Source organism: Diceros bicornis, chromosome 34 (genome assembly GCF_020826845.1).
Source record: "Diceros bicornis minor isolate mBicDic1 chromosome 34, mDicBic1.mat.cur, whole genome shotgun sequence".
NCBI lineage: Eukaryota > Metazoa > Chordata > Mammalia > Perissodactyla > Rhinocerotidae > Diceros > Diceros bicornis.
The window spans coordinates 19,020,479-19,032,046 of record NC_080773.1 but is presented as its reverse complement, the minus strand read 5'-3'; the positions used below and the strand labels follow the sequence as shown (position 1 = coordinate 19,032,046).

At 51.9% G+C, this 11,568-nt stretch overlaps 1 protein-coding gene across 1 annotated transcript in view; it reads right to left on the bottom strand.

The window, feature by feature from the left end:
• Positions 1-510: 510 nt before the first annotated feature.
• The window catches only part of IGSF23 (immunoglobulin superfamily member 23), a 51,092-nt gene continuing 40,034 nt past the window's right edge, over positions 511-11,568 (bottom strand). Inside the window, 6 exon segments of the mRNA XM_058530699.1 lie at positions 511-776; positions 1,053-1,133; positions 5,394-5,445; positions 5,447-5,582; positions 5,584-5,640; positions 5,642-5,730. Coding sequence (XP_058386682.1) covers positions 511-776; positions 1,053-1,133; positions 5,394-5,445; positions 5,447-5,582; positions 5,584-5,640; positions 5,642-5,730 — 681 coding nt within the window.

The window sequence follows — 11,568 nt, the reverse complement described above, 5'->3', positions numbered from 1 at the left end:
AGCAATGATACTAGCTCACGTTTATTAAGCACTCACTGGCGTTCAGTAGTGCAAGAACTATTATTGTAAGCTGTTCACCTGCTTATCTCATCGAACGCTCACAATGACGCTTTGGGATGGGCACTATTATTTTCCTCATTTTACAGAGGAGGAAACTGACGCACAGAGCTGTCAAGGCGCTGGGCCAAAGTCACACAGCCAGGATGTGGTGGAGCCAGAATTCAAATTCCAAAGCCTGTGCTCAGAGCCACTGGTTATATTGTCACCTGCCTTTTTTTGCAGGCGTATGCCGAGACGCAGAGAGGCAAAGGGGCCTCCCGAATTCACACAGCCAGGAAACGGTTGGTGCCGGGACCTAGGCAGCCGGCTCCAAATGCTGAGTTGAGCTTTCCAGCTCATCTCTTTAAGCCGCAGCCTCTCATCTGTAAAATGGGCTAATAATCCCCGCTCTGCAGGTGGATGGAAGAACGGGATGACATCTTGGCTGTAAAAGGTCTCAGAGGGCACTACTCATAGAAGGTGGCTCAACAGAACCAGGAAAGCCGGCCTCTGACCAGCAAAGGTGCAGGCGTCTGGGGTGTGCGTGGGGGGCTCATGCGGCAGCAAGACGGTCACAGGCTCAGAGAAATACTGTCCCTGGCTGTTCCTGGCCGCGCACACACAGGTGCCCAGGTGTTCCCAGGACAACCTCTGGATGATCAGCTCCTCTCCGCTCCCGTGGGGCTCCCCGTTGAGGGTCCAGCGCAGCAGGGGCTCGGGTTGATGGAAGCCACCCACTGCAGGACCACCGAGTAGCTGAGGTCACTCCGGGTGACGCTCCGAATGCCAGCAGCAATGCCGGGTTGGGGCCTGCTGTGCGAGCCAGGAGCAAGGCCACAGGGGTGGAGACCACTCAGAGAGGCTGAGGACTTCCTCTCTCCACCACGGAGGCATTCATTCATTCATTTATTCATTCACCAACAAATGTGTTTGGTGCGCCTGGTCTGTGGGTGCTTCTCCAGACACTGGGTGTCACAGGTGTTGATGCCCCCACCCCAGCCCCTCACCCTCACCACTTCCAGGGCTATCAGCATCCGCATCTGTTGCCTGAAGGCTTTCACTGGCTGCCAGAGCCTCCTCAGCCAGCCAGAGCGCTGGGAGATGGGCACACCCAGGGCAGCCCTCCACACTGACTGACCTGAGCGGGTGTATAAATACCCCAGCTTCCTCGCTCTCAGCTGGACCCAGTAAAGCCAAGGAGCTGGGAGGAGTGGTGGATTCTGGATTACTTTGAAAGCAGAGGCCACAGGATTTGCTGATGGATTGGATGTGGGTGGGGGAGAGAGAGAGGAATCAAGGGGGCCTCAAGGCTTGAGCCACTGGCTTCTGCGAATGCTCTTTACAGAGATGGGACAGACGATCGTCACTGTAGTTCTCTTTCCATGTTTTTTTCCAGTGAAAGACTCTGAGGTCTGGGGTTCTTAGGGCCAGGCCTCATGGTCAGAGAGAGGCACAGCTGGGATCTGAACCTGGGAAATCTGATGTCATGGCTAGGAACCTCCACACTGAGCTGATTTCCAGTTTCAGCGCAATATGCTAAGTGAAAAGGATTTTAGCCCAACGAGAAAGCTCACAGAAGGCTTCCTGGAGGAGGTGGTGCCTGAGCTAAGCTTTGCAGGAGGAGAAAGAGCCGACCAGGTGTAGAAACAAGAATCCGTGTAACAGCTACCTGGACTGGCCTCTTCCTATGAGCCAAGCACCCTTCTAAACACGTTGACTTACAGCTTCTATACTTTGAGTGAGACCCACGCTTGGGCGAAATCATTGAGTAGGTTGCAATCAGCATTTAAACACGAAATGCAATACAATAGAAAAATATCAGAATGCATTCCTCATAGCAACAATCGTTCTTTTATGACACCTGTCTTTCAGTTACTCGCGGCGCGTGTATCTACGTACACGCTGGCTCACGACGTGAAATGCATTTCTTACCGTGGGTCATGACTGAAAAAGTTTGAAAGCCACTGGACTTCCTCGTTTAATTCTCACAACAGCCCTATGAGTTGGTCCTACTGTGACCCCATTCTGCAGATGAGGACACGGAAGCACGCAGAGGGAAGTTGCTGTCCGAGGACACGTGACTGGTAGGCAGTGCAGCAGGGGTTTGAATGCCGGTGGCTCGGGTTTCAGAGCCTGCACAAGCCGCAGGCTGAGAAGGAGACCGATGTAGAGGTCGGCCTCTAGGAGAAGAATTGGCCTTCCACTCACAGAAATGCAGGCTGATGGAACTCAGCTGCCCTTAAATTTTCTGGTGGAGGTAAAAATCCCTGGGTGCAGACGCGGGTTCCAAGTCGCCTCCCCCACCTTTGCACTGTACCTTAGAGATGCTGCCGGGCTAGAGAGGCGGCGTAGAAGGAGATAAGCTCCAGGATCATAGAGAGTCATGCAGAACCCCAGCTCAGCCCTTTGCTTCTGTGTGACTGCAGGCTATCGACGTCACCTCTCTGAGCCTCAGTTTGCCCACCTGTGCAATGGGTTCGGTGCTCAGAGCCTCTGCTTTCTCGGGTTTCTGTGAAACCCCCCAGGGTTTGGCACATAGCGAGTGATCAGGAAATTGGAGCCCTTCACTCATGCTTCCTGCTGCCTTTCTGCAGGAGCGCTTTTCCTCACTCTTCATCTGGCGAACTCCTGCTCAGCCTACAGAGCCCAGCTCAGATGCCCCTTCCGCTGGGAAGCCCGACCTGGTCCCCCAGGCTGGGTCAGATATCTGCTTTTGTTCTCACGTCTCCCTGCCCATGACCCCACCATCACTCAGGACTGAGAAGGCTCTAAAAAGGTATTTGATGCAGACATAACAATAAGTGCTGGTAAATGTTTGTTGAACGGAAGTCTAAGGTTCTTCCTGATGCCTCGCAAGGCCCTGCACGGTGCGCCCTGTTGACCCCCAGCTCTATCTGAAAAACTAGTGGCCTCACATGGCCCACGCCCTGTACACTGCTCTACTCTCAATTTCTCACACTCACCGAGGTCTCTCTTACCCCTCCAGCCCTGTCAATGCTGTTCTCGCTGCCTGGAACCACTTCCATACCACCCTTATTGGCTAACTTCCCTTCTCTTCAAAAAGCATTTTAAATGTTACTTCTTGAGAAGTCAGAAGTCTCTGACTCTAGCCTTGGGATTCTTCCTTTCATGTCTCTCTCTCCTGATAGACTGGGAATTCCATGGTAAGAGGAACCAACTCTGTACTATTCACTGCTGAATTCACCCTCCTCCAGGAAGCCCTCCCAGATCCTCCAGAGGGGGCCAGGTGCCCTCTGGCCTCCCACAGCCCCTGAGATCCCCCGTCCCAGACCTGCCTGCTCTGAGTCATCCCTGTGTGGGGACAGGTCTGTCTCCCCCCACTGTGAGCCCCGGAGGGGAGGGCTGGGCCAGGGCTGTCTTAGTCATGATTGTGTTCCCTCCACCACCCAGCAGAGGGCCAGGTACAGGGCAGGTGTGGATGGTTTGTTGAATTATTAGATAGCAATGTGGTCACACCCACCTCAAGCCTCCGCCACAGCCCCAGCCCTCCTACCCCATATTACTGTTCCTGGGGAATGAACACCTTTTCCTCACATCCCCTCATCACCCTTGTGGAGCTGGGAGCCCACAGGCATGCCAGGACATAGAGACGCGTTAGGGAGTGGGCTGACCAGCAGGGAGCTTGGCTGATCTAGAAGCCAAATGCATTATGCTTGGAAGGAACACTTGGCTAAACTTAGGATGGGGGCAGTGGGTGAGACCCCCAGGGCATCCTCCAATAGAAACCTGTGGCAGAAACTGCTGGATTTCTCCCTCTACCTCTACTCTCTTTCTTCCTTTAGTCACAGAATCCCACATTTTGGCTAGGTGTATGGTTTCCCGGGATAAAGACTACATTTCAGCTTCTCTCGCGGCTAAGTACGACCATGTGACTGCTCCCAGCCAGTGGGATGCGAGCATCCTCTATGTCGGGGCTTAAAAGGAAGGCACCTTCACTCCCCTTCACCTCTCCTGTTGTGTTGGTTGGAATGCAGATGTGATGGGAGCCATCTTGGATCCCATGGGCAGGACAAAATCTGGCAATGATGGAACAACCAGAAGGAGGCTGCGTCCCGACACCGTGAAGCCACCATGTCATCCCTAAACTGTTTTTGCCAGACTATTATGTGAGAGAGAGAGAAATTTCCATCTTGTTTAAGACACTGTCATTTTGGATCTTTATTAGAGCATCAGATTCTGAATCCTAACTCATATGGTCTCTGTCATGGACTGAATTGTGTCCCCCCCATTCATATGTTGAAGCTCTAACCCCCCAGGATCTTAGAACGTGACTATATTTGGCGATGGGAACTTTAAAGAGGTAATTAAGTTAAAATGAGGCCGTTAGGGCAGGTCCTAATACAATCTGACTGATGTTCCTATAAGAAGAGGAGACTAGGACCCAGAGAGACGCCGGGGCAGGCACACAGAGAAAAGACCACGTGAGGGACACAGGGAGAAGGCGGCCACCCACAAGCCACGGAGAGAGGCCTCAGGAGAAACCAAACCTGCTGATACCTTGATCGTGGACTTCCAGCCTCCAGAACTGGAGAAATAAATTTGTCATGTTGAAGCCGCCCCGTCTGTTGTATTTGGTTATGGCAGCCCAAACAGACGAATACACCCTTAAGCTCCCTTCTAAGGAGGATGGGTCTGGTTGACCTCAGGGCTTTGTTTTTCGGGTTCAGGTAAGGAAGCTCAAGTCCAGAGCTGAATAGCTCATAAAAGCAGATGAGTTTGAAGGTGCCACCAGCGACCTTGGCCCTTCCCCAAGTGTTGATGGGCAAAGAGTTCATGAATATCTGTTGGAAAGTGTGATGGATGACAAAAAATGGCCACAACACTTTGCAACTCCTCTCATTCAGAGGGGGAGCTTATTTCCCTCCAGTTGAAGCTAGGCCAGTTGTGTGACTTGCTTTGGCCGGGAAAATATGGCGGCAGTGATGGCAGGCCAGTTCTGAGCCTGGGCCTCAAGAGGCCTTGCATCTTCTGCTCTTGGTCATCTTCCATTCTGAGTGAACAAGCCCAGGTCGGCCTGCTGGACGATGAGAGGCCACGTGGCCCAGTGACCCCCTTGGCCCCAGCGGCCAGCCAGGCCACCGCCGGACGTATGAAGGAGGCCATCCTGGACCAGCCAGCGCCCAGGCGCTCCCCGGCTGACCACACACATGAGTGAGCCCAGCTAAAATCAGCTGAGATCAGAACCGTCCAGCAGCATCGTGAGCTAAAGAAATGGTTGCTGTTTTAAGCTTTGGGGTGGTTTGTTAGGGAGTGATCTATTACTGGCACAGAATGTGTCCTGATGGGCCCCGCTGACCTAGAACTCGGTCCCTCCCGCTGTGGGGCCCACTTACCCTTGACACGTATCTGCTCCGTCCCTCTCCTGCGTCCCTGGCTGGTTTCCAGCCACCACAGTGGAGCTGCCCGAGTCGTGAGCCATCACGCTCCTGATGACCAGGCTGCCTTGGGTGTCCAGCATCTCCCGGGCAGTGTGGCCAGGCCCTGGGAGGCCATCAGGGGAGAAGATCATGGCTTCTGGCCTCATGCCGTCGGAACCAAGAGGCAGTGAGAGTGCCATCGAGGCTTCCAGGGACGGGCAGGGGCACTGGCTCCTTCAGTCAAGGGGTCCCGAGACGCAGACGAGGGCAGCTCGGAGGAGGCAGACCAAGTGCAGGATGCGAGCAGGGCGCCCTGGAGCAGGTGGGAGGGAGAGGAGGGGGAGGGGAGCAAGTGAGACCAAGGCCAGATGCTGCCCCAGCACGTAACCCTTCCTGAGCTGGTGGAGTCGATGATGACAACAGGGATGATGATAGTGATAAAAATAGTGTAGAAATAAAAGGGAACATTCACCTAGCACCTCCCACAAGCCAGATACTGTTCTAGTGGTGAACATGTTCTATCTCACTTACTCCTTACATCCACCTCACCAAGCCCACATTACACTGGATGTCATGTAGATTCGCTCCTCATCCTTCTCTGCCAGCTCTGCTCCCCAAAAGGCTGACTGCCCTGAGCTGCATCATTGGGGTCCCTTCGCCTTTCGCTTCTGGTTGGCTTCTGCCAATGGGAAAACGGGAGAGCAGGAGGGGAGTGACCTCGGGGTAACTGGCCCCACAGCTCCCTCGCTGCTCCATCAGCGCGACTTGACTGCATCCCTCCACCAAAGCTCCTATGGGGCCACGCTCTCCATATATCACTCTCTTTTGGTTTGGGGGTCTGCTCTTTCTCGTACAGCTTCTAGCCCTGGGAAGGTAACGGCTTCCCGCTGTTGCTAGCCGCTGGGCACCGCACAATCCCGCGTCAGTTTCCCTATATCCTGCCAACAGGTCTGCAAATCGTCCCTTGATTAAACCCTCCTCAAGCCTCCTTTTGAGCAGATCGTCTTCTTCTTGCCTCAACCCTGTCTGACCCAACCATTATACCTCTAAAGAGATGAGGAAACGGAGGCTCAGAGATTTAAGACATTTGTCCAGGGTATCATGGGTGGTAAACAGCAGAGCTGTGATCCAAACCCAAGCAGTGGAAGTTCTCATCCAGTAACTATACTGTCAAGTGTGCCCACCCCCACCCCCTGCCCCAGTTTCTCTCACTTCTTCTAATTAAGTTCCATATTGCTTAGAGATTGAAGTCAAACCCTTGGAGTCTGGTTCCAGACCCTATGCGCTTACCCACCCCACTCTTCTGCCTCTCACTGGAATTGTTGCCGTAACAACATGAGTTCCAGCCATAAAAGACTAAAAGTTTTGACACAAAAATAAAAAGAAACTTCTGCAAAGTTAAAAAAAAAAAAAAACCCACCACCGACAAAGTCAAAAGAACAACGACATGCCAGGAAAACTTATTTGCAACTGATATCACAAAGAGCTCATTTCACTAATATATAAAGAGCACCTAGATATCAATAAGAAAAATACCAGCAACCTAATGGAAAAACATACAAAGGATATGGATGGGCAGTACATAGAAAAGAAAATTCAAATGTCTCTTGACATAGGGAAAATGTTCAGCTGGACTCGTAGTAAGAGAAATGCAAATTAAAATGAACTGAGATAACGCTTTTCACCAGATTGGCAAAGATCTGAGAGTTTGGTGACTCGTGGTGGTGGTGAGGCTGAGGGCAACAGGAAACTCTCGGACACGGCTGGTACAACCCCAGGCAGAGGGCAGTCTGCAAAGTCTTTCAAGATTAAAAATTCCCACACCCTTTGATCCTGTCATTAAACTTCAGTGAACATGTTCTATGGTGTAAAATGCCAGACGTAGAGCGTTATTTGCCACACCTTATCTGTAACGGCGAAAGATGGGAAATACCCAACTGCCCATCCATAGGGAACTGATTAAATAAATTGTGGTCCATTCACACAATGGAACAATACAGCTCTACAGAAGGATGAGGAAGTCTACGAACTGAGAGGGAAAGATCACCAAGGTAAGCAGTTCAGATACAAGCTTTTAAACAGTTGATATGGTGTGCTACCTTTGGTGTAAAAATGGGAGGAAAGTAAATATATATTTGCATTTGCTTGTACATGCACAAAGAAACTTTGGAAGGATACGCAAAAACAGTGGCTATCTCTGTGTGTGTTGCGGGGAAGGGAGATGGGGAACTGGGTGGGGTAGGACAGAGACGTCACCCAAGGCCTTTGATATATTTTTGAGATTTGAACCACGGCAATGTATAACCCATTCAAAAATTAAGCAAAATTTGAATAAAGAAAATAGTGTATAAAGCAGGTTCTTAATTGTCTTGCACACACACAAACGCACACACACTACAATGCAGGCTCCAGAATTGGACTGCCAGCGTGCAAGTCCCGAAACTTATTGACTGTGGTTACTCTGGGAAAGTTACTTAACCTCTCTGAGCCTTAGTTTCCTCATCTATAAAATGGGAATAATAATGTCTCCAGTGATTTTCAGCTGGGGACGATTTTGCCCCCCAGGGGATGTTGGCAATGTCTGGAAACCTTTTTGGTTGTCATGACTTGGAGGGGGGGGGTGTGCTACTGGCGTCTAGTGTGTAGAGACCAAGGATGCTGCTAAACATCCCACAGTGCACAGGACAGCCCCCCGCGAGGAATCATTGGGCCCAAAGAGGTCCATAGTGCTGATGGTGAGAAGCCTTGATCTAATGCTTGCAAATTGCTTAGAACAGTGTCCTAATAAGGTGAATGCCAGATAAAGCTTGACATTATAATTATCATCATTATTATCATTCTTGCCTCTACAACGGCAAGTACTGGGAATACTGTAAATATGCCCTTTAAAGATTAAAAAAAGCCATATAATAAGTTTTAAGGATCAGAAATACCCACTTCCAGAACAAATGTGAAAACATCCGCCTTCTTCTTGGTAAGTGAATGAGCAGGGGTGGCTGGGGATTGTGACTCCCAGGGCAGCAGCAGATATATGTGCTGTGTTCTGGAAGGGGGTGTGACAGGTCTCAGAGGGCGCCTCCAGGTGATCAGCTGACACCGTGTGCTAGCTGAGTTCCAGGGACTGTGCCAAACTCTCCCAGCCATTACCTCCCTGATTCCCCCAACAACTCTGAGGTTGGCGCTAGTCTGTTTTACAGGCAGGTAAACCGAGGCACAGCAAGCTTGAGTTTCAGACCCAAGGTCCTGAGTGGAGAGCTGGGAGTTGTCCCACTATCAGGCCTTCTGGGGGGCTCACTGCCCACTCCCTACCTCCATTGATTTGCTCTCTGAGTCGGCAGCTGGTGTGGCTTTTCTACTCCCCCGCTCATAAACCTTCCATGGCTCCCCAGTGCCCTCACGGCACAGTGCAGACTGCTTCTCCTGGCACCTGCTGCCTCTCCATGCTCCTCTCCCGCTCTCCCCTCATTCTCTGCCTGGGTCAAACTGAACTCCGTGCAGTTGCTCTGGCCTCCAGGCCTTTTTGTCCCCGCCACCCCCAACTCTGTACCTGGCTGTGATTGGAGCTTCAGCTCAGGCATGCCCTCTTCCGCAGTCTTCCCTGACCCTCAGGTGTGCTCGGTAATAGATCCCACAGCGTTTGGGCAGGGACCGCAATTGACTTGATGGGGAGATGCGAGCTCTTGCCACAAAGAGACAGGAATCAAGTGTTTTACCAGAGTACCTGCTCAGGGTTCTGTTTTTCTATCTTCATGGAAAAAATCTGCGTTCTTACATTCATGAAACAAAGAGCGGAGGGACGCAATTTGCAAAACTGATGTCCCGTCTTTCTGAAGGCCTATTTTGATTTGGACAGCTTTCAAAGGTCGTCCCCTGGCCACCACCTCCCAGCTTCAGACCCGAGCCCTCTCCTCTGGTCTCCCTCCCCCACCCCATTCCTGCCCATCCCACCGTCTGGGGACGGGTCTGTCTTCCCTCTGGACTGTGAGCCCCAGGAAGGCAGGGCTGGGGCCGGCTTGGTCACTGCTGTGTCCCCAGCGCCACCCAGCACAGGCTGGGTGCAGAGCAGGCACTCAGAGTGTTTGTTGAATAAGTAACCAAAGGGGGAAGATCCCAGGTCGTGCATCATCCACGTTCTGGGATCGAGTTCTGACTGCAACCCAGCTGCAGCCACCTGGTGATTCAGGGAGTGTCCCCAAGGCATCTTAAGGAGAAGATCTCACATCTCAGCCACCCTTACTCCAGCTGATGTAGAATCATGGTTTCATTTGCAGATTTTGAGGCCACTAGACCTGGGTTCATAACCCTGACTCAGCCACCTATTATTCCCGGGCTCTGAGCCTCAGTTTCCCCACTCATCAAGGAGGGCGGTTGATAACCATCTCACAGGAGTTCCCGAGAGTCAATGAGGTCAAGAATTTTCAGGGCTGAGGACGGTCTAACTTAGGTATTTTATATATATATGTACATATATAGAGATTTTTTTTTAAGTATGCCAGATGAAGGATGGAATTTCAGAGCTGGAACCATAGAGATGATTCCAGAACTCTTACTGTACAGGAGCACAGTTATTTTGCTTGATCTCCAACCTTCAGTCAAATGAGAAAAAGTCTCTATTCAATTTTTCCCAGTTGGAGTCCAGGGACACTCCAATACCAGGATATTAAACTTGACTTCTCCCGTTGTCTCAAAATCTCCACAGAGGTCCCAGAGCCTGAGAACAGAATAACAGATGCCAAGAACCCCCATTCTCGACTGCGGTCCAGTTAACAGGGGTTCTCCACTCTACCCCCACCCAGCCCTGGGCAGGGAGACCAGGAGCTCATGGGGAGGAGCAGGTGTCCCAGAGTGAGGCTCCCTGGAGGAGAGTTGAGAACGAACCCTGAGTCCTCCTCTGGGGTGAGGGCCCGGGGCTTTCCTCCTCCGCAGGCCAAGCGAGGGCGGCTCCAAGGGAACCTCTTGGGGGGCTGGAGATGTTTCCCCTGGAGTCTGTGGGAACTTAGACCGATAGGTCCCCAGGTGAGGGATGGGGTGGGAGAGGCCCGTGGGGGCGGAGGAAATAGAGGGCTGGGGTGGAGACGGCCCATGCCTCCAGCGTTTGGGGGCACAACAAAGATGTCCAGGCATTTCCCATCAGCCAGTGGCGGATGCCTCCGAAGGAAGCCAGCTGGAGGCTGTCCTGGCAAAGCCCCTCATGGAAGAGGGCTTGCTGATGACTGACCTGGGGAGAAGGAGGCTGGAGGCGGCCAGGAGATGGCAGTGAGCCTCCAGCGGGCCCACTTCATGGAAGCCTTGGGAACACACCTTCCAGTTATGAGGATCCTCAAAGTACCCCCTCCCCAGAAAGATCCAGCAACCATGCTTCAGCCACACAGAAGGCTTTGGCCCCACCTTACAACTGTAGGAGCCAAGTAGAAACTGTCCTGCCTGCTTCCTTGCCTTCCCACAGCTATGGGCGAGGAGAAAGGATGCAAAGAGAGAAACAGAGACGAGGCCCACTGTGTCCCAACATGGCCCCCACTGCAGTCTGACACAGGCCTGAGCTGGGGATGAGCGAAGCTTTAAACTGGGTGGAGTTGGGGGTTTTGAAATCACACAGAATTGGACTTTTTAAGATCTGGAAAAGGAGGCAATTCATTTACTATCTGAGAGGCGGACGTGTGTGTTCTCTGGAAATGTGGTCTCGGTAGGCAGACCATCTGGGTGCAAATCTTCATTCTGCCACTTCCAAGCTGTGTGGCCTGCAGAGGGCACATAACCTCTCTGTGCCTCAGTTTCTCCCTCTGAGAAATGGGGATCCCATAGCCTTTGTCTCATAAGGGTAAGGATGAAGTATTACTATATGAAGGCACCTAGAATAGGTTGGCTTGTAGAAGTACTCAGTCACGATGACCTTGCTTTTAAAAAAAATTATGATTATTATTGATTATTGTTATTATTATTATTTATATTTTTATTAGGTATGGATAGCTGGGGTGAGACAGGGTGCTCTGGTGGAAAGGGGCTGGGTTGGGGGCTGGCCCAGCGGCGAAGTGGTTAAGTTCCCGCACTCTGCTTCAGGGGCCGGGGGCTCGCAGGTTCGGATCCTGGGCATGGACTGACGCACTGCTTGTCAAGCCATGCTGTGGCGGCGTCCCATATAAAGTGGTGGAAG